Source organism: Coccinella septempunctata, chromosome 2 (genome assembly GCF_907165205.1).
Source record: "Coccinella septempunctata chromosome 2, icCocSept1.1, whole genome shotgun sequence".
NCBI lineage: Eukaryota > Metazoa > Arthropoda > Insecta > Coleoptera > Coccinellidae > Coccinella > Coccinella septempunctata.
This window is the reverse complement of record NC_058190.1, coordinates 51,921,295-51,945,412: the sequence shown is the minus strand read 5'-3', so window position 1 is coordinate 51,945,412 and position 24,118 is coordinate 51,921,295. Positions and strand designations below refer to the sequence as shown.

At 39.2% G+C, this 24,118-nt stretch overlaps 1 protein-coding gene across 3 annotated transcripts in view; it reads left to right on the top strand.

Moving 5' to 3' along the window:
* The window catches only part of LOC123308075 (zwei Ig domain protein zig-8-like), a 152,139-nt gene that overhangs the window by 101,977 nt on the left and 26,044 nt on the right, over nucleotides 1–24,118 (top strand). For all 3 annotated transcript variants that reach the window (XM_044890614.1, XM_044890615.1, XM_044890616.1), the window contains exon 5: nucleotides 3,652–3,779. In XM_044890614.1, coding sequence (XP_044746549.1) covers nucleotides 3,652–3,779 — 128 coding nt within the window. The remainder of the gene's footprint in view (nucleotides 1–3,651; nucleotides 3,780–24,118) is intronic.

Sequence of the window (24,118 nt, the reverse complement as noted above, 5' to 3'; positions counted from 1 at the left end):
ATAGTAAAAATAAAATTCCGAATTCACATTTGGAACTGTGAAACTTATAAACAGAAATTGGCAAAAGAATGAGATAGATGCGTGGGTGAACATTTAGACTATGGAGAGTAGATAGAGAAGGAGAACGATAGCCGTACTAAAAATGTGTATCCAAAAACGGGGAAAATAGGAGTCGCTACGGTCGCTAGGTTGATGATAAGGGGTTGGGATTTGAGCGTCAATTCGCAATAAACAGCCTTCATTTAAAAATTAGGTTATGTGTCATCGTAGAGCTTTCTGATGATTTTTCAAAAACGTTTCTTCAAATCTATAATAAATATGTATTTTTCGATTTATATGCAATGGAATACAATTCATATTATGTAGGGGACTAAGTAATCAGCTTTATTCATTCATAATAAATGACGAAATCAATGAAATTCAAAAGAAACCACTGATCAAAAAAATGATACCTACATATGTTTATCATTGTTTATTGAAAACAGGATATGTTAGTTGGTTTGATGTAATCTTAAAATTATATACATTCGCAGTGAGGAGAAGAACATATCAAGACAACAAAAGGTAGCAATCTCAGATTTATTACTTATTAGAGTTGATTATGTTTCCAATACTCAGCTGAGAACCATTATCGACCATATATTATATTATGCTAACAAAATTCTTCAAGAAGTTTTATTGGTTTGATATTCTTATTCAGAAGAGTCCACTTCTCACGTGAGATGACAGTTTCGATTTCGTTTATAATGAATCCATCAAATTATTCAAAACCATTCTTTAAATATGAGGTTTTAATATTTAAATAGCTTCGTTTTTAGTTTTTGATTTGGCAACAGCACCTACTAGAAAATAAAAAGAACAATGTCTTGTTTATGAAATAACAGCTGTTTATTTACAGCCATCATAAGGCGCGTACTCACTGGCAAGCCTCAACAGCAACCGGCCATAAAAATCCCATAAAATTTTACGACCTTCCTCGTTCGTCGCAGACTTCATAGAGAGCCATCTTTGTCTAACCCATCAAGAGAGTGTATTTTTGTCCTATACTATCAACGCATATTTCAGTCGTTGTTGCCAACTTGTGCAATAGAAACGGAACGCTTTAAATTTTAAATACTCATTTTTATTTTTCATTTTTAAATGCTTAACCCTTAATAACCTGAGTTATGATCACTATTCTAATTGAATAAATATTCTTTATAGAGTGTACAAGACAAAAACAACTCAATTTCTGTTTGAAAATTGTATAGTTTTTGTTTGAGAAAAATGGTGTTACATATATGTAACGCTAATAGCTACAGTTACTGAGAAATAAAATAGATTTGCCAGTGAAATTTGCGTTACATATGTGTAACACTAGGTTATTATGGGTTAAAATAATTTTTTTGGGAAACGGTTGAAATGGTTATCTCAAAATGTGACGTTTCCAAGATATTTCATAAAAAATACATTATTTTCGTCAGAAGGAGTATTCCCCATTGGAAAAATCATCAATTTTAGTCTGACTCGTCTCAGTGTCCTCTATCAACCCTTAGATTTCGCCCATCTACCAATGAATCGCCTTGTATACCAAAAAAGGACGTATTTTTCTCGGAAAACGCTAAAAATGTTTATTATTCATTTGTGCAAATTGGCGATTCGTAACGATATAACGGCAAAATCCTCCTCATTTCCGATTCCGACAGTGTTCATTAATTAAACCGATAAGGCCGAGAAAAGGAGAAAAATGAATCTGGCTTCAAAGGGACTCGCCCAATTCGCGAGAATAAGAACGGGAGAAGAAACGAACCTCAATCTCTGGCTCCTCCGGTCCGTCAACACCACCCTCGAAAAAACCCGACAAGTGAGGTAATTATAACGGGCTTACGGAGAAACACAACGGACTCCGGATCGTTCCGGACCGTCGATTTTTAACGCCAGACGTATTTTTTAGTTTGGCGCGGCGCGGCGTCTGAAATCCAATTACGAGAAAAAACAGTATCCCCATAAATTCGCCTGCGAGCGAGTCCTCGTTTCCAATTTTCCGACGAAATAATTAGCCCCCCATTCGAACTTTGAATAAACACCGGAGTCGGACTTCCCCGGATGTTCCTTCGAGAGGAAATTCGAGGTGTCGGGAAAAGAAACTGCCATTTTGTTTTCCGAAGCGGCGAAGTCCTTTCAGAAGGACTAATTTAACTCGAGAAATAACGAACTTCTAGTTTCGAAGTGAGCTCTGGGCTAATGTTAAAAATATGTGCATTTCTGAGGAAACATCTTCAAAAAGTTGGTACAGAATTCGGAGCTTCATTCTTTTATCGAGAACTGTGGACGTTTTGATACCAAGTTTACATATTTTTCAATTATTCGAATAAATGTTCCAAAAATCCAAAACTTATGATTATGACTTAAACCTACAAAGCAACCTGTAAATAGTTCGAAATGTCGGCAAGATCCTGCTAAGTATAACCCCAGATTTTTATTCACACACATACATATATCACAAGGATGATTCTTCTAGGAGTTGTGTGTGTCGAACCTTGGCCCAAAAATATGGTGTCAGTTGAAAATTCGTCAAGAACTAACAACTGCACCGAGCTCAATGAAATTTTGAGATTTATTACAAGAAGAGTTGCTCTTTCAGAATATGTATCACATTCGAATCTACGATCATTTTTCTGGAAGATACGAGACTCGAAAGCTGACCTTTGAAAAATTCCCAAAAATAGAAAAATATTGGGTCAGTTAAAGCTTCCTCAAGACCGAACGGTTGTGCCGAGATGGATGAAATCTTGAAATTTATAACGAGAAGAGTTGCTCTTTCAGAATATGTACAACATTCAGTTCTAAGATGATTTTTCTAAAAGATACGCGACTCGAAAGTTGACCTTCGAAAAGTTCCCAAAAAATTTCGAGATACATCACTAGAGTTGCTCCCTTAGATTATGTCATGCATTGAGATCTAGGATGATAATTCATCTAGAAGAATCGCGTGTCGAAATTTGCTGTCGAAAAATTCCCGAAAAGATGGGAAGAGATGAAAGATCGTCAAGACCGAACGTTTGCACCGAGCTCGATGAAATTTCGTTTTTCTTCGAGAAATGATTTTTCGATTATCGAAAAATGCTTTTATTTCGACTTCAAATAAAAATAACTTTCTAAGTAGTTTTCTTTCAAACATATAGCTTATGTTTTATATCAATAAACACCATACAGAATTTCAAATAGGGGGAGTTCGGGAGACTAGCTCAGGTAGGAGACTTGATCAACCTCAAATATTTCAATTCAAATTTCGCGCTACCGCTATCATGAATAGCTTACAACATACTCGTAACAAGGCACAACTAGAGGGAGTGAGAGGGTTGAACGTGATTTTTTTGTTAGGACGTATGAAATTGAATATTTTTTGTTTGTTACACTGTCTGAAAAGTGTGTGTTCATCTCACCATCAGTCTACTATTATCTATCGTTACCTATTTGGGCATGACATCTTCACGCAAAAAAATGAGTTGATACCATTCACAGATACAACTTAAGTGGCTCCAGAGTGAAAAGGGGTTCAATTCTCCTGAACTCCCCCAGCCCCCTATTAAATTATGCCCCCCATTCAAAATCACTAATAGTACAGCCACTGAATGATAGACGACTAAATAAACATCGATTTCTTTTCAGAGCCTATAACGATTCTATTGGGAGGTCCAGAAATGTACATAAATGAAGGAAGCACCATGAACTTGACGTGTATTGTCAAGCACAGTCCAGAACCACCACCGAGTATTGTGTGGAGCCATAACAACGTAGTGAGTATAGAATTTTTAGAAATCATATATATCTACTTGATACATAATATTGTATTTTTAATGAAATAATATTGACCCATTGGAAACAACTGAAACCAACGCTAAAACCTCTCTGATCAGTTGTCTTATGAGATCTGGAGAGTGGAGAATTCTCCCCAATTTGGGTTATCACTGCATATGCAAGTTTAAACTGGATAATTATGAGTTTCATTCATGATTTTTTCAAATGCACAGCGGAAACTATTCAAAATCATACTTCAAATATGGGGTTTTAAAATTTAAATCGCTCGGTTTACGGTTTGGCAACAGCGTCTACCAGACAATGAAAAGAACAATGTCCGATCAGCTTGTTTATAAAATAACAGCTGTTGATTTACAGGCGCCTACTTACTGGCGAGTCTCAACTGCAACCGGCCATAAAAATCCCATAAAATTTTACGACCTTCCTCGTTCGTCGCAGACTTCATAGACAGCCATCTCTGTCTATCTCATCAAGATAATGCATTTGTTGTCCTTTATTATCGAGGCATATTTCAGTCGATGTTGCCAACTTGTGCAATCGACATGAAACGCTTTCAATTTTAAATACCCATTTATAGTTTTCATTTTTAAGTACTTTGGATAATTTTTTTCGGGAAACGGTTGAAATGGGTATTTCAAAATGTGACGTTTCAACGATATTTCATGAAAAATACATAATTTTCGTCAGAAGGAGTATTCCCTATTCAGAATATTCCTCCACATAGAAAGGTCGTGCTTTACTACCATCTACAAACAGTTTATGCAGTCTGAGTTTCCCGCAGAATTTTCACGTCGCTGCAGTCGACAACTTTATCCTTCCCAATAACAATAACAGTAAGTACGTTTATCCTGCGACAAATTTTCCGGGGCGACTTTTTCGCGAACGGCGAGTGAAAGATTTCCGGAATTACCTGGAATAAAACGAGCGGTGCCGTAAGCTCCGCAACAATAACATCAACTTTTCGAGGCTCCCGCGGGATCGGGAATATTCACGTTTCGCAGCTCTGGTCCACGTCGCCCCGTGATAAATTTTCGGCGCCACGCTCTCGAAAGTTACGGGAAATGGACGTTTACGTTGCCGCCGGAACTTTACGATCCGGAATTTTGAGCAGGACCGAAAATTCAGAACGGATTTGATCCGGCGACGGGGTCTTGACGCGATGCGAGGGGGGATGATTGATATATTTATAATATATATAGTCTGATGAAATGAGCAGGACGGGCGGGTATTGAGATTGATGCTCTCGTTGCGAATATTTCATGAAAGTATGCTGGTGGAGGTCGGGTTCGATTAGATTAGGCAAGATATTGTTCGCAACGATCCTAAGTACGCCCCTGACGTACGAGAACAGGGAATACTCCTTCTGACGAAAATGATCTATTTTGAAACGTCACATTTTGAAATAACCATTCCAACCGTTTCCCAAAAAAAATTATTTTAAGCACTTAAAAATGAAAACTAAAAATGGGTATTTAAAATTTAAAGCGTTTTGTGAGAATTGCACAAGTTGGCAACATCGACTGAAATATGCGTTCATAATAAAGGACAACAAATACATTATCTTGATGAGATAGACAAAGATGGCTGTCTATGAAGTCTGCGACGAACGAGGAAGGTCGTAAAATTTTATGGATTTTTTATGGTCGGTTGCAGTTGAAGCTCGCCAGTAAGTAGGCGCCGGTAAATCAACAGCTGTTATTTTATTGATATTGATTAGATAGCCTCCAACTTAGTTTCAAGAGTTGGGTTCTTTGAAGTTTTGGTATTTTTATGTTACGTAATGGTCAAAATGAGTAAACTGGAAGACGTGGGTGATATCTTGTGTTCGAAAAAGATTCCTCAAATAAATGAAAAACTATATTCCGAAATTCATTCCATTCAAAACCGTTTGTCAGATAGAATTAAAAGTAACATATTTTTATGGTTTTTCAACAGCCTGTATCTCTCAAACCGATCCGACTCAGAAAAAAACGGTAGAGTAAAGTAATTAAGGTAAAGTATTCCTTTTGACCTCAAGAATTTAGTGTTCAAATATTGGTACGTGTTCTCGCTGCCGACACAGAATAGCCGAAAATCGTAGTTATATTGTGGCGACTCGTATCGATTCCTCCATGTCGTACAGATTGGAATTCTAGGACGGGAATTCGAAAGCCAGAAACACTTCCAAGATGATCCTCTTTGGTATTTAGATATTCGCAGACTGGCGAACTCATATAAATTCCGGAATATCGACAGCAGTGAGGAGAGTAGACGAACCATGCTCTCTCGAGCGTCGAGAAGTTCGAACTGCTCGAGAACTTGTGTGAGATCTAGTTCGATCCCTTGTCGTTCCACTTTCACAGCTGAAAATTTCAAACAGCGCTGGTTGGAAAGGATGTACCAATTTTTGGAAATCAACCATTGAAAACTGTTACCAAAGATTCGATTTAACTATGGGATCGGAAGTTTTGGACTCACTTCATACGGTGATCGACTGACTTGGTGCAGAGAACTGGGACAGGGATGGAATAAGAATATCTGTGATGAATCCAGATTATCTTCTGGTTTAACTTCAGCTCACAGCCCCAGTCGGGATGAAAATTCGATGCTTTCCTCATTACTTTCCCGCGTTTCCTTCTAAAAACTGCGAAAACTGCGAAAAAAGGCCAATAAGACGCAGCCAAGTCGAAGAACAAAGGACAACTTCGCCCTTTGAGGCGACCGTGAAAGCGAAAACAATTTGACGCGGCCGCATGCGGTCCAAACTTCCCCAACTGCCGTAGACACATCTCTACACCCCCATTATATCCCACAAGTTGCGTGAAGTGGATAACAAGTCAACCCCTAATACACGCCATAAATGCCGTCCAAACGACGTCACCTATCACGTCGCACGAGCGGGCCCTTTTTCATCATTCATTTCGCAGATAATTCGATGAGAAAATGGCTGTTGGGGCATGAGACGTGAAATATGCCCCGAACAGCGATCTGGATGAACGGCAATCGATCAGGGTTGGAACGGGCACCCTTACGGCCTGCTTTTTTGATGAATTCGATGCTTCTTGTTCAAGAGATGGTATTAGTTCGTCGTTTATCGGGTTTTAATTGATGTTATTGTTATTAGAAATGGTCGGTTGTATAGCCATTATGTTGTATTCTGGAGGTGTTGTTGGTATGGAGGCTTTTACACACTGTTAAGAATTTTTCGGGTACTCCAAGCCATAGAACAGCTTGAACAAACGCAACAACGTCAAATAATGCACATCAGATGTTCCACAAAGTTTCAAATGCGGAAGTCTTGCAGCGCGCGAGTTGTATAACAATTGAGACTCAAGCAACGAGGTCCCGACTCAGATGGAGCGGCCACATTCTGAGGATGCAAGACACAAGACTCCCAAAAATAGGTCTGTAACGCTCGGAAACCAGAAGGGCAGTATAAGCGGTTTAAGGATATACTCTATCAATCCCTAAAATCCGTTTATGTCAATCATAACTGGGAACAACTAGCGTTAGACAGATCACAGTGGAGGTCTTTGGTCCACAGTTTTAATGGAGACTCGAGAAGAATACAGCTGCGGCCAGATCTGGTTGGTGACTATCTATGTGTGGAAGGATCTGTAGGTCATGGTTGGGTCTCTTCAGTCACAGGAGGGCACATAGTCGCAAGTAGCCCTAAGAAATTATAAGTTTGATAGCACCGATAGTTTTTTTTCAAGTAGAGTCATTCGGGGTAACTGAGCGCAGTGGGTAAGTGTGCGCAGTGCTTATATCTCGACTATGCAATGTATGAAAGAGGGGTTCATTTGGGTGAAGCAAGGGCGCAGAATCGCCATATTAGTTTTTCATAGGAGTGCGCCGTGCCACGTTTCTTTAACTTTTTATTTGCAATCAATCAAATTCACTAGTTTTCTTGTTAATTTTTAGCATCTCTGCACATTCTGCCAGGTCCAAGTTCCGAGTCCCTCAGTGTTAAACAATATTTTATTATATCATGGGCATATTAATCTAAATATATAATAACAAATTTTAGGTTCTCTTAGCTGCTCAACTCTATAAGAACGTCAATTCAAATTTTGGCTTACTGGGGAAAGTGTGCGCGGGTAAGTGTGCGCATAGATTCATTTATATGGGCATTAGTTCAATGAGGAATAAATTATGACATTGTTGATTTTCTTGGTTAAGACTCGATCAATATTGTCCTATTTGTTCAGAAGAATATGAAGAGCCACCAACAGGGGAATGTATCAAGTGTTGTGTTCACCAAGAATTGTGGCACGAACAATAAAGCACTGCTTGTAAAAAGGCGCTTCTGTATTGACAATAAACAGCATTTCTTTAATATTGTAACATTTTGATGACATTATATTGTAATTTGTTTTGTTTGCTTTTTGATGTTTTCTTATAGGTTATTAAATTCTCTATCTTATGAATATGTTTTAATTTTCCTAGCTTCAACATTTGAAACAGGGTATGGCTTGAAAGGCAAAAGTGCGCACAGTTGCCCCGAATGACTCTACATACACGGGATACAGCAATGAATGAACGAATGAATATATTATTATGTTTTTTTCTGTACAAGGTTCGAGTCAGGTTGGAACCCAACTGCTTTTCTGGTTTTTGAGTCTAAAGTTTTCTCTAATTCTGGAAACAACTGGAAGTACGAGGGACTGACTGCCAGTGATTGTTAAACCTAAAACATCAACAAGTTTTATCGGAAAAACATGTATACAATTCTTTGTTAAGTCTAGTCTCCAGTCATCATTGATATATTCTCCTTAAACACAGCTTCTGCGGTTGCTGTTCAAACAAGCGATCTACAAGGGAACACTAAAACAGAAGAATGATTCAATCTACCCAGAGTTTTCACTAGTTTATGGAAAATAACCGGCCCTTTCCTGAGACTCAAATATCTAGCTCATCAGAAGATAGTTTAGGTACTCCGAAGGCTGATTAAACGAAAATGGCTGCTGCAAAATCCAATATTTAAGGCCCGCAAAGACCTTCTACGAGTTTTCCATCAAGCCCACTCTGGCGGTATGAATATTCATGACCTTCAACACACCCACCCCGATTTCGTTTATCAACGGGCGACAACCGGTTCCCAGATGAGGCATCCTCAACATCATTTGATAGATTACCTCATCCGAGTCTGGATCGATAACCTCCAAAGTTTTTTCGAGCCCGGAGCTTCAGTTTCTTCCCTGACGTGGCGACGCCCATTTTCCCGTTTGCGACGTGATCGAAAATTAAAGGAGGTTGGCGAATTTCGAATGAGCGGTGGAAACGTCCGAGTTTGTGCCACGCCGGCAAAGAGATAACCGTGTTGACGGAGAGAGAGCTCGGCCGAATGGATAATTCAAGCGTGAGTTACCGCTGAAACTTTGTTTTGGGATATGGGTGACGTGTGAGATTCAACAGACTTCTGTACTTCACCTGGAGCTCCCCTGTGGTCGATGTTAAGCGCCGAATTATGATTAGTTCTCCGTAAAGGTTCAACACGCCAGCACGGTGAATCTCCATAGGTCTCGAGTTAGTTGGGGAGCCCGAGTGGCAAATAAGTGATTTACTCGAGCGTGTCAGATATAAGGGGAGCTACCTTGGACCCTGTAGAGTACCTCCATCAAAAATTAGAGCTGTATATAGGAGGGAACGTCTAGGACAGCCTGTCAGAAGAGTAAAAAAAAACTATCAATGTATTCATTGTATATATTCGAGCGTGTCAGATTGAAAAAATATATGTGGTTAATTACATATTGAAAAGTATACATTCTCTTACAGCGGGTTTCATAAAACTGTGATTGTCCGATCAACGATTTGACAGTCACTCGATTTCTCAAACCAAATCAATGAAACCTTTTCATTTCTGAATATACTGAAGGAGTAGCGATTGAGAATAATAGAATGGACGTATAAGCATCATAATTTAATGCGGGAATGATATTCTGAATGATCATAACTGAATTATCGATTGAAAACAAATTGACGTCTATTCGTCTATCAAGCGTTGATTCCCCGATCAAGCTTTATGAAACCCGGAGTTAATATGACAATTTAAGTTTGACGAGCGCGGTGGCTGTTTTTCTTATTTTGAAGCTAATGATTCAAGAATAACTGAAAATTGGCCATAAAGGTCACAAAAATGAGTTTTTTTCGAATTACCTCCTCTTCTGGGCTTCAAATTGTTTTCGCATTCATCATAAAAGTTGTAGAGCATGACATTTTCTACAAATTTTGTCCGAAACAATTTTTTCTACGTTTGAACGTTTTCGAAATATATGCCGATGAATGAACATTAGACTGAGTTTGTACATTGACCTTGTCCTTTCGCATGTGTGGCTAAACTCCCTGCCCTCATCGCCTTCTAACTCGAAAACGGTTGAGAGTTTGTAAAATTGCTTCGGAAAGAAGTTGTCTAGAATTTTATTATCGACAACTTTCATGATGAATACAGAAACGATAAGAGGTACAGGAAGGGAGAAATTTCAAAAAAATTCCTTGTTATCAACTTCAAAATGCCAGATTAAGAAAACCCCCCCTGATTAGTGTCAGATTAAAGGGACAACACGTCTGCAACACCTATATTAACCATCTGTATGAAAATCTGACACGCTCGAGTACATTCGACGAGTAATGATTGTTTTGCATTTTGAATGTCCGAATTGTCAGTCTCTTGAAAAGTGGCTTCCTTCGGGTCCGATTAACATATCCTCTAAAAATCTGACGCGCTCGAACCTGCTTGAGAACCTGCAGACGCTTTCCCCACCGCTGAAAGTGCATACATCATAGAGCCATTTTTCTTTCTACCTACTGATCTTCAAAATTCACTAGGTCTCCAAGACGTTTGAGTAAATCCCGATATAGTATAGTCGGCTCCCTAACTGAAGGTTCAGTTGAAGACCAGCAGGATCAAAAATTGTGCGCTCAGAATCATTATTTGCTGTTGTATAGGGAAATGCACTGGATGAATTTTTATTGAACGTCTGATTGCCAGATTTAGATTTAGATCGAGGCAGCGTATCTATAAGGCTCAAACATTCATGCCCGATAGAAATTTTCTTATTCCATACTCATTAATAGTAACTCTCGTTACTACATTTATTCACTCTATGAAATAACAATTAATAACGGTCGTTAATTGACGAAGGAAAGAAAGGATTTCTGTCATCTTCCAAATTCTTCCTCTCTCCGGCAGCGATTCCTCAACAGGACTTGACAGCCGCATTCGGACAGGACCAGAAGACGGCGAAAGAGGAAAACCGCCGCGGAAAAACCCAATTTAAAATGCCGAAGCTTAATATTCCCCATCCTAAATAATGAATCTGTCAAGGTGTGGCGGCGTCAAATAAATAAAGGGTGGTAAATCCTATTTAAATCGATGCATTATTTAACGCTGTACCGGGCGGGAGGGAGTAATTTTACATTCCGGGGTTCCGTGCAGCCACTTTGGTAACTTGAAATAACCGAACTTTCGGGACTTTGAGATATTTTAATGAAGGTGTTAAGGAGGAAGGCGAACGCTCGGGTGTTGCGCTCAAGGAAATGCGGCAAGTCTTTTTAGGGATGAGTTCAGCTTCAGAGTAAGGCCAACCAGATCTTCGAACTTTCCTCCAAGTTCATGCATAGGTTCATCGTTTCCGCTTTATGTCTATTATGGAAGGAGAATCGGAAATGTCCCTAGAAAAAATTTCTAGGTATGTGCAAACACCAACACATAATGCTCTTTGTCTGATGAATTTATGTCCGAAACCGCTTCTTGAAGATGATAGAACACTCACTATATATCTTCACCCACCTAACTTACCTCCACACATCTGAGGATGCTACAGTGATAGCGAAACAAGAAAATCATGTAATTCATTTGAGGGATTCATAGCTGAAGTGAACCAAGTCCATGCAGCCTAGTTTTGAGATAAACGGCTCAGAAGTTGTTTATCACCAATTAATTCAAAAGTGACTCCTTTAGATTTTAAAAGGATAGAATGTAAGCATATGCTCTAACCTAACCTTTTAAAATCTGAAGAAGTCACTCATGATTTAATCGGTGATAAACAACTTCTAAGCCATTTATCTCAAAACTAGGCTGCATGTACTTGGTTCACTTCAGCTATGAACCCCTTTTTGATAGTTCAGAAGACAAAGCAATGGCCTGAAAATCATTAAAATAAATTCATTAATTGGACATGCATATAATCTTATTCGGAGTGAAAATTCAATAATGAAAATTCGTGTGTACTAAAATCACTTCAACCACGAACAATTTCACACGTAGGTACTTCGGATAACATGTCTCAATTCTTCTAAATTGTGCACCCCTCTTTCACGATACGTACATACGAAGTCCAGGCGTTAATCATGATGGAAAGCTTCTTTCAGTATCATGAGAATTATTTTTTATATTTCTAGTACATGTGGCTGTATGCATGAACAAAAAATAGACGTTGACAAATCATGTAGAGTCACAGAAAGCAATCTTTTCGGGGAGGATGATCTTACAATAATTTTGATTACGTTTTACCCTGGCAGGGGTTGAATTTTCCTTAATTTCTTCCAGAATTTATAGTAACTACATATTCACCATCGATTATTAAAGTGCTCAAAATAATCATTCCTTCATATTCTTTGTTGGTCAGGCATCTCACAGCAAATTCAAGTATTTTGTTGTCCCCATTAAACTGAGTAGGCTTTTCCGAAGCATCACATCCCTTGAGTAAATAGGTCTGGAACAAGCTCTCAGCCTCCCAATAAAACGTGGGCGTTGGTCTGATATACGAACCGAATTTCAGAGGGTCTGGGACATTATTAAAGATCCAGCTTCCATTTGGCCTGATCTTCTATGTGGATGGAACAATCCAATATCTGGCATATATTCGGTTTCGAAAAGACGTGATATTATTCGAGATTGAAATTACTGGAAGCCATGAGTACAATTGGGGTGGTTCAATACGCGATGCTTTGAGATAAAAGAGAGTAAACTGAAGGGACTAACAACTGGGCTGAATCTAAGCAAACAGAATAAGTCAGTGGATTGAATTCATTTGTAGTGGGTGAGAAAGAGGCCAACTCATAAATGAGATTATTCTATCATTTGAAATGAAAAGTATATTATATTCTAAAATGCATCCATTCCATAGAGATATCAAACTATGATCCCATATAAAGAAAAGTCTCTTGAAAGGGCCCCAAAAGGGGTTTACTATGACAATAAACTAATGAAAATGTAAATTAGGAAGTTAACTACAAGGAAGGGGGATTTCATCGATGTGTAGCAGGTTTCTGATTTGTTAGCCTTTGTCAGAGCCGTATAACTGAGTCAACGACAACAACTAAAATGGAGCGTAGAGCTTATATTCCACACAGTTCTCTATAATGATATGTGACACTGGAGGAGAATTATCTAATCAGGTTTATTGTAATGATCTCCAGTTTTCTGAGAAAAATTGGAGTTCATTTTAGTGCATTCCTTTCATTTCACATTTCCGCCTTTGAAAATATTTAATTCTCAAATATTCAGTACATTCATTCCGATAGGCAGAGTAAATGTAAGAAACCGTTTATCTGTGTTTAACGTTGTTTTTCTTGCATGCCGTTGAAGATTTTGACGTTTTTCTGATGTTGATATGCGATAAACCATGACGACGTTTTTCACTCTTGTCGCATTCTGGAATTTTCAGATTTTTAACGTGTGGGGGGATTTGCCTATAAAAGCAGATTTTCCCCCACGACGGCCACTTTTACTTTTGATTATTTTACTCTTTAGTCTCTTTCGTCACTTTTATGCTCTGTACTCTCTTTTCTCTGCGATTCGACTTTAATTGTGTGCACGACAAGCCGTTCAGCGAATTTAGAATTAATTTTGTATTACAAAGTTAGTGCTCTTAGGAATTAATTTTTAGTTTTCGTTTGTTTTCCGCGAGTACCTTAAATAAAGGAGGTAGGTCCCCGTCTTTACCGTTCAGTTTCTTCATTAGACCTACACCGGTTACTTCTTTGACACTGCTGTACTGTATCGCTTTCTGCTAACTTTTGCCGTACTTTACCGTTTCGCGAGTCTGACTTTTCCCTTCGCTATCAGTCATGGTGCGTAAGCCCTTGGGGTACTGAAGGGAAAGTCCCGTCAACTGTTCGCGTTCCGCGTCATAAGTGTTGAATCCGAAATCTCTTCTTTTCTATCAATCATGGTGCGTAAGCCCTTGGGGTAGAGAATAAGAGATACCGCTCGTCGTCAGTGGAATCCAGTAGTTGCGCTCAAAATAGACCTTTTCTTCGCTATCAGTCATGGAGCGTAGCCCTTGGGGTAGCGAATAAAAGTCCCGAGTGGATCCGCCCTGGTTATGTTTCTTTCTGGAGAAAATTAATTAAGATTAATTAATTACATCCCGATACCGTATAGCAAGTTATTTCACTTCGCGAGGTCATCCTTAGTATCCATTTCGTCAGTTCTGGTTGGCGCATTTTATTGAACAACCTTTGATTTTCACTGTAGGTACATAATATATACATAATTTGATTTTGACTGCTTCGTTATCGCTACCACCCCAGATAACAGCGAACTCTGTCTCCGACTAGCAGCTACTCTGGTAGGTTTGCTATTCTTCCTATTGAAAAGAAGAGCTGGCGCTTGAGATAAGTTTTCTCCGAGGAAACCACGTTACATTATATAAAAAAAGCTTCAATCTACGATAATTGACAATTCTTGATGAACGTCCGTTTTCCAAATGAGAATTTACGAGTTTACTCGATATAAATCTGCATAATATTGCATCGTCTGGAAAAACTTAACAATCTGCCCCATTCTCATGAAGGATATTCGAAATATATGGAGATCTATCATGCGATTTATAAAATCTGATTAGAGAAATCTAGTAGGATGTCGGGACTGCAAACGTTCGAAATTTAATATGAGGGATGCCCCGCTCCGAGCAGGGACACGATGAAAAGTTGTTTCTGAATTCGAACATCATTAGATACGGTCGAAAGGCTCCTTTCAATGGGCATGACTCGAAGGCATCCCCGAACCAAATCGTTCTTTCTCTTATTCTGTTGGCTCTGAATATTCGTGAGATCTATAAAAACCTAACCAACTGAAATTCACAATACGAGAGCTCCGAGGTTCTTCATTTCAGATTCGGAATCATATGGAATGGAACAATTTCACTGTTCGATAGAGCTACAAGCATGGATGTACGTAGATATCCGAATTTAAACAATAAATTGTTGAATATTCGTGCATGTTCAGAATCTCAGAACATGTAATCCTGTCTTTCCAACTGATTTGTCAAAAAAAAAGATGAAAAATTAAGAATTTTATTCATAAAAACCGAGGTCAATAACAGTACGCCTTGCTCGAAGAGTATATTCAGTGTAACATAACAGCTCTAATTCCTGATGACATAAGAACCATGCTGAATCATTTTCCTCCACGAAAAAGTAAGGGCCTATCACTCTGAATTTAGAGACACAGCACACCAAATTGTGGCTTTAGGTAGTGTGGTCTTTCATGCGAGATCGTATTGATCACTCAAAAAAATTCATTTATCGAGGAAAATGATAAAATCCTATCGGCAAACCTAGCGATTCCTGCTATTCGTCAACGACCATCAAATGATTACATTTCCTGCAGAAATGGCACATTACGACTGTCACAAATGCTTCTCCCAATACGTTCTGAAACCCCTCGCGACCGTCTCCCCATAATTGAGAGTATTACAGTGGGAATCTCCCCCCAGTGCCAGAGATCCAGTAATTTCTCTTCGCGGAATCCCATCAGCCGTTCGCATTCAATATCGCGCTTCCCCCCAAGAAAAAAAATCACGTAAAATCAAGACACATCCTCAAAACGAATTTGAATCACAATGAACACCCCGATTCCTATAACTCGGCCCCAATCTCTTCATCCACCTCATTTAACATCAGGCATTTTGCGTCCCTTGATTTCCTACATTCGCGTAGGCTTTGCCTACATGAGGGCCATTCCTTAGCGTCATCTCGGAGGCCTGATCTCATAGGGGCTGCTTATATTTCTTACTTATCGCGAGGTATATAATTCGATTCGATTTTCGTTTCGCGATGCTGATTGTAGTTGTAGATTGAATGTTATAGGTTTGAAAATAACATTTTTTTAATGGTTTTTCAACAGTCTGTATCTTTTAAACCGAGTCGACTCAGAAAAATGGTAAAAAAAGGTGTTTCTTTTGACCTCTACTGAATCTACTGTTAAAAAATTTATACGGGTCAAAAACACGCCCTGCATAGTCCTTAAATGACCTGATATTTTTCGCATGGGAAATCTTGGAGGTTCAACACATTATTAATGTTTCTCTCTCTTTTCTACGGTTGGATTTATCTCAGATTCTGATCGATTCATTACGAAATAGTGAATTGTAGAACGTTCTCGTCATCACAGAGCTTTTCTATGTGGACATACAGACGCATCCACTTCAAAGACCTCATTTTTGGGGATATATTTGAAGTAGAAGCCTGAGGGCGTACTCGTGTTTATAAATCAGGAAAACGGCCCGAGTTCAATTGCGGCATAACTGATTTATGCCACGTTGGAAATGCAGATTTGGGAAACGACCGTATATGGCACTAAATAGACCATCGACGAGGGTTATAAAATGGCAATTTTGTGGATTACTCGAAGTCGTTTTTATTTCTCCTGATGTGTGGAAACTTTAGAATAATCTGTGACTACCTTGCAGTCTCTAAGAGTGATCAGATCTCATGTAGAGCCAAGTCTCTAACTCTACGCGCCCCAACTCCCCATACTACTCAGTCAAAATATGTTGGCCCACTTATGTTGATATTTCCACTTCGAAAAGAGCCTTCTACTAACATTCCGCCGCTCCATATGAATCGGGTTCTCGTTACTTGAGTCTCCATTGTTATACAACTCGCGCGCTGCAAGACTTCCGCATTTGAAACTTTGTTGAACCATCTGATGTGCATTATTTGTCTTAGGTTGTGTTTGTTCAAGCTGTTTAATGAGTCGCATGTAGAGAGTCCAGCTTTCGTTTCCGTAAAGAAGCGTTGGGAGGACCACTGCCTTGTAATCAGCTGTCTTGGTCTTCATATTGAGGTCGTGATCTTGAAACACTCTGTCATTTAGCTTCCACCTTGCCTGTGAAGCCGAATTGATACGGTTGTGTCCAAGTTAGCCCTAGTATTTATGAAGCATTTGAACTGCTCGACCTGTTCTAGAGTATCATCCTCCAGGCTGATATCTGTTTGAAGGCTTTATGGCGGAAGGAAGCTAAATAAGTTCAAAATGAATCATGAACGATAAACATTTCGTTGACTCTTACTATACATTCCGTTCATGGACTAGGACGTCAAAACTGTCAAATGACAGTGTTCATCAACTTTTATGTCGTAATCCCCCAAATTCACGCTCAAACTCCAGACGTTATTGTTATCATCATGAATCCGGATGAGACGAAGACATAAAAACTTGTGTCTTGAAGAGAACCCAACTACTTTACGAACCACTCCAGTTTTCCTTGGTTCGACCCATGTATACACGAATCGGCAAACTCGTTAACTCAGTTTCTATCTTCAGATTATCCCAAATGGCATCTTGCTTACGGCATCGATAGGAAACATCCCGCAAAGCATCCAGGAATACTTGGTCACAGGAATATCATTGATATTCAAGCCCGAAATGGGAGTAGAGACAATTCTGACCGACGTAGGTCGTCTTGCTGAAAATATATGGCCAATTTTGTCGTATCATAGTGGTGCGCGGAGATAGTGAGACTTATCAATACTCAGCATCTTTCGAGCTCGAGTCGGTTAGGGTTAGGGTAGAATTACCCTAACTGGGAGGAATGCGTATTCAACCAGATTTACACTATGGCTCGTCTCTCCTGAAATATTAGTTGGACCAGAAGGATTTACGCGACTTCATAGTCTGGGTATCGTATTTTGTGGGATATTAATCGAAACAGGGCTACAATATTCAGCAGCCTGCGGTACGACATTAAAATGTTAAAATTCCGCCGATTCGACAAAAAACGCGAAAGCCACCGGGAACATTTATTAGCTTTTCTCGTATGCGACTGTTTCACGCTAGCTATACGTGTGCGAGCCCTTCCGAGCGGGCAAAAAACGGTTTTACGGTTAATTTGCCAGCGAGATGAGATAGGAGTTGGCAGATAAACTAGTCGGAAGTTGGAGTCCTAAAACAGAGAGTTGAACACAACATTTATGAATAACGTCATATAGCGGCGGATTTTAATTTTCCCATGTTCCGTTTTCATCCAGTCGGAACTCGTTTGTTGTTTTTTCGTTCGCTTCACTCTCTATATGCGTCGAAAAAATCGAAATCGAAAATCTGGATAATTGGAGTCAAAAATGAGAAAAGATATGGACCCCCTCAATATGTCATATCTGGTCCTTTCAGAGAAAATGAGGGCGTTATTTGAAGGTTTCATCATACTGTGTAAATATACTGGTGACAATTTAAAAACTTCCAGGCCAATTTTATCCAGACAAGCATGTTTTCAGAGAAAATGCCGGAAAAGATCAATTTATATTCGTAGGGGGACATATTTTGAGCAAAATTGTATGCCGAAATATCCTCTCACTCCTAGGGAGGGAGCTATACCTCAATTGAAAGATCACTTGACATTCTACATGAATACTATGGATTGCACACTTTTCTCGATTCGTTGAAGTAGTTAAAGGAGGTGAAATTTCAAATTGCCAAGCCAGTTAAGTCTCGACAAGGATGCTTTCAAAGAAAAGGCAAGAAATAGTCAATTTTTAAAGGGAGGGGGTCATATTTTGGGAAAAATTATTGTAAGACGACATCTTCTCAAACCTAGGTGTAGGGGCTTTCATCCCAAAATTCTTTATAGGGAATACAGGGTGAGCTAAGCCTCAATTGGTAGACAATATGTCCCTCTACATAATACAATTATCTTAGAATTGAGGTATAGCTCACCCTCTATTCCCTATTAAGAATTCAGGGGTAACACCCCTACACTTAAGATTGAGGAGATTTTGGCTTACAATTCTGCTAGAAACATGTCCCCTCCGAATAAAAATTGACCTGTTTCGGCATTTTCTATGAAAACATCCTTGACGAGACATAATTGTCCTGGCAAGTTTTCAAATTGTCAACCCCTGTAACTACTTCAAGGACTCAATAAAATCTGCATACCATAGTATTCTTGTAGAGGGTTAAGTTATCTTCAATTGAGGTATAGCTCACCCCCAATTTCCTATTGATAATTTGAGATGATAGCCCTACACTTAGGGTTGAGGAGATTTCGGCTTACAATTCTGCTCAAAATATGTCCCTCTACGAATAGAAATTGACATGTTCTGACATTTTCTCTAAAATCATCCTTGTCATGACTAATTGGACTGGCTAGTTTTCAAATTGTCACCCTGTATGAACAATATCATGTAATTTTTACTTAAACGACCTGCGCAGTTATATATAGGATGCGTCAGAGCATATAACAGTCTCGAAGGGTCACTGCTCGGGCTCTGACGAGAAAAGGCATGTGAGGAAGGGCTCTTTCGGTTCCTTAGGGTCTGTAGTTTATAGTCAGAACCATTATTTGGGCCGGAATGCACCTAGGCTACGCCCTTCGTACGTCTTAGGAAAATTTCTAGTACTGGGCTGCAGTTAATCCTTGTCAACTACATGAAAGGCCACTCCCCTCACCTAAAGTCACAGTTCGATGTGCTGTGTCTCAGTAACTTTCCGTTTCGATGTTTGAAATCCTCCTACTGCCTGAATTGGAAGAACTTGATGAAGAATACGATCTGGGTGACATCTGGTCCCAGCAGGATAGGGCTACAGCCCCAACAGCTCGAATTTCAGTAGCTGTTTCAAGACACACTGATTCATGGGTATTTAGACATCGTCCACACATCCTCTGTCACAACTCAAGCAGTGAACAACCGAAGAAATCAAGGCCATACTGTCCGCTATGTGCCAAAAAAACGGTCGAGAACTCCTGAATTCGACTACATCGGTGTGTCACTACTGACGTCCGCCTTCTTAGTGATATTATAATCACGACTTGAGTTAGAAAACTTTAGTACCTACAGATTCGGGTGGATACTACTGTTGCTCTCCAACCTTTTACCTTTTAAATTCGTCAATTTGTTCTGTCGCACCCAGTATTTGAATACAGGGAGTACTGTAGAGTGTGGACCACATGCATTAATATAGATTCTGCTGACAGAGCTTCATGGCCCATCAGAGACACTGTGGTTATGAACTTAATTGCATTTGGTCATTGATCTAGACCAAAAACACCGGCAATAGTGTTGGTTTTATTGTCCAGACTTCGGTCCAGACATAATTGTACTCGAGATCACTTCCGCAGCTAGGAGGTGGGCAACAATTCAAATTTTTTTCTAGTACAAACATTGGAGCTTTCGCCAAATCTCGGTGTAGAGCCCCCCAACCTCGAAAACAAAACCTAGGCTGCGCCACTACTCGAGATTAACCATTGGTCATTCTGCAAGCTTTTCGGTCTACCTCGCATAATGCAAGCTCATCAAACTTGAAGAGTTAGTCAATGAAGGAGCCTCGAAAAAAATCTTATATTTCATTCGACTCATCTCTTCTCGAAGGGGTTCCTTCCAATCGCGCTACTCCCATCTTTCGGATCATGGCAAATAATCTATATAAGCCTAATGCGGTCGGTATTCCTAGTCACGTAGTGAAACCTCAATCTACTTCTGACGATCTTGTGGCGTTTGGCGTACATTCTCTGTGAGCTCAGCTGGGTCACGGATCGATTGGGATGGGGTAGTATATGTGGTTTATGTGTCACGAGGGTTGGTCGGAAGATTCAATAGGACCTGGCGATAATCTGTGCATGATCCCCGCTAACGGCGTTTACATTCGATAATGATACAGGTTGGCGTGTTGGGGAATATGTCGATTGCGATTGATGTCTTCGTTAAGAGGAATTCGGAGAATCTGTTTGGAGTACTGAAAGGGAAAGATTTGAAGAGAAACACTCATGAATTTATTTTTAATACTTTCTGAATTCCTTCCCATCATAGAACTAGTAACTATTTGGTTGGAATCTAGAGACGGCGCTGCCTAGGTGTCACATACGCCTACGCGGCGGTAGGTGGCACACCGGTCTGTAAATATTTCAATGGTGCCTATTCATTTGCAATGATATAGGATCATCGTGTAGAGTCTTGCTAGGTTACACAGATAACGTAGGCTAGGTTATTCCTTGTGTTGGCTTCGCTATTTTCATGATACATTGCGTTTCTATAGTAATATCAAAAAGTATCGATCTTCCTTGTAAATCGGCGAAGTGAAACCTCTTGTTGTTACTCTTTGGTAATATTACATTTACATAGCAATGCATAGTAAACGAAAAGTTGCAAAGATTATTAGTAGTACAAGAGTATAGTATTATTGCCAAATTTTCAGCCAAAAAACGAAACTTTTTGGCAGCATTGCATTCACATTCTGTATAAAAAGGAAGGTTTGAAAAATTACCCTGCGTCAGTGGCATATAGACAAGCAGAGCAGATCTTCCAGTGAACTTTTAGACTTATTAAACTGTTCTTAGTTTAAATGCCTTCCGTTTATTGTAGAGATTGGGCGAATTAAAAAATGGATATCGCGAAAAATACATATTTCGTTTATGCGGAAAAATAACTGCGAATGTTGGTAAATGAAATGTAGAATTCAGTATAAATTATATTTAATATGCGACCCCACGTAGAACCGGAATGGAAAATTCTCGTTATTCGTCCCAGGGCATGAATTTGTTGCTTTTTCATGAAACGTTGCCGGAGTTGGAGCGCAAATCAACACTTTTTCTGGCTTAATTAGTGAGAAACGAGAGAGAGAGAGCGAGTCAAGTCGAAGACGAGATAATTCAGTCTCACTTTGTGCCAGACTTCGAATGTAATATATTCAAAGGAGGAGTATGCAATTGTTGGACGAACTCATTCCGGATAATTGATTCGAATGGAACATTTGAATATATTGGGAGAGAGGAGGGTCTTTCAGCATCATCTTCTATGCAGCTAACAGACTGAGAAATTCTGTATAGCATCATCGATTCATTTTTACTCCTTCTCTCTACATACAATTATAGGTTATAGAACTAGTAAGCCCGTAGATCCACCTTTATCGGTAGATACACCTTAACTCTTCTTTCCCTTAGTTTTTTCATTGTTGACCAAGTGAGAAAGATGCATCCTCTGCCTATCCCTTTCATGCAGATCACTAAACTATTTCAGACAACGAGTTTCATCTCTCACCGAAAAACTCCCGAATAATGACAGGCGCGAACTCATTCCGCGACTCATTAAACGGTACATTTCTACACTCAATCCAATATCTGGAGCCGTATATTTACTCCGGAAATAATAGAGGGACAAACGAGCTACATGAATTATTCATTCGTTTTATGTCTGAATAACTGCCATTACTCAAACAATAATGGATATATTTTCTGTCGGTCCCATATTGACGCCGCATATTCCGTAATTTATTGACGTATCAAACGGGATGACTCCTGCAACCTTCATTCCATGAAATTTATGAAAATGCACGATGCTCGTGTGCTCGAAAAGGGTAAAGTTAAGGATATATGAAAATATTTGTTTTTCAGCTTGAATCGACAGAAAAATAATTGTAAGAGTTTTTCAATTTAATTGGATATTGAGATCATTGAATCATCCTGAAAACTTCAACTTCCTAGCTCTCTCCATTCAGTTATTACTCTGTTGCCTTCAAAAACATGTTTTCAATCACTAATGCTTCATAAAATTGTTAAAGTTATCAATATCTTTAGGGATAACTAAGCACTAAGCATTTCGATAAAGTCCTTGGACAACTAAAAGCGTTTTTATTGCTCGGAGTACAAAAAATTCAAGTGCTGTGAGAAGCGAAAGGCTCCACAGATATCAGCAACCAAGTTTTATGCATATTAAGCCCCATTGCACAAGAAAATAATCAAATATTCACAGGGTTTCCACAGCGACCCAACAAACGAACCAAAATCATGACCTCTTCCAGAGGAAACGTTTCCCAAAATACCTCATCGAAAATTATTAGGTCTGCAGCTAGATTTCAATTCTCCCGAAAATCATACACGCCTGGGAAATCTGGGGGTGCAATCTCAGCTGACTCATATCGGGCTTCATAAAATTCCCATCCCTTCGAGGGCATAATTCATTGATATTTCCCGGCTCTACGGTATCGCGTTCGATGGCTTAACATTTTCCGTGTAAAGTGGGAAAAACAATATCTGCGAAACGGATATCCCGTTTCTTCAGCTCGCACCAGATGAAATCTCTTACCCACATATCATTTTTCTCGAGATATGGGGCTCCATGAAATAGGTCGCTATAGATGAAAAAATATTTACTTATATAACGCTTTGTTCGCCGACTTTCGGCGATAAATGTTGGTATTCGTAGATAGGACAAAAGTCCACCGAAGGAAAATTATACAGGGACAATTTTCCTGTTTTTTCTATTATTATATCGAGAGCATCAACTTCACAATTCTGAGTAGTGATGCCTACGCATATAATTTAAGAAAAGACACGGAAAAGTGAAAACTGCATAGTGATTTATTTCCCGAAATACTGATCCTAGAAAAAATCTTATTGTATATTCCTGATCTACGACCTCGAATTAGTCAGTTAAATGGCCCGGGTCGATAGAGTCATTCGGGGTAACTGAGCGCAGTGGGTAAGTGTGCGCAGTGCGTATATCTCGACTATACAATGTATGAAAGAGGGGTTCATTTGGGTGAAGCAAGGATGCAGAATCGCCATATTAGTTTTTCATAGGAGTGCGCCGTGCGACGTTTCGTTAACTTTTTATTTGCAATCAATCAAATTCACTAGTTTTCTTGTTAATTTTCAGCATTTCTGCAAATTCTGCCAGGTCCAAGTTCCGAGTCCGACAGTGTTGAACAATATTTTATTCGATCATGCGCATATTAATTCTAAATATATAATGAAAAATTTTAGGTTCTCTTAGCTGCTCAACTCTATAAGAACGTCAATTCAAATTTTGGCTTACTGGGGAAAGTGTGCGCGGGTAAGTGTGCGCATAGATTCATTATATGGGCATTAACTCAGTGAGGAATAAATTATGACATTGTTGATTTTCTTGGTTAAGACTCGATCAATATTGTCCTATTTGTTCGGGAAAATATGAAGAGCCACCAACAGGGGAATGTATCAACTGTTGTGTTCATCAAGAATTGTGGCACGAACAATAATGCACTGCTTGTAAAAAGGCGCTTCTGTATTGACAATAAACAGCATTTCTCTAATGTTGTGACATTTTGATGACATTATTTTGTAATTTGTTTTGATTG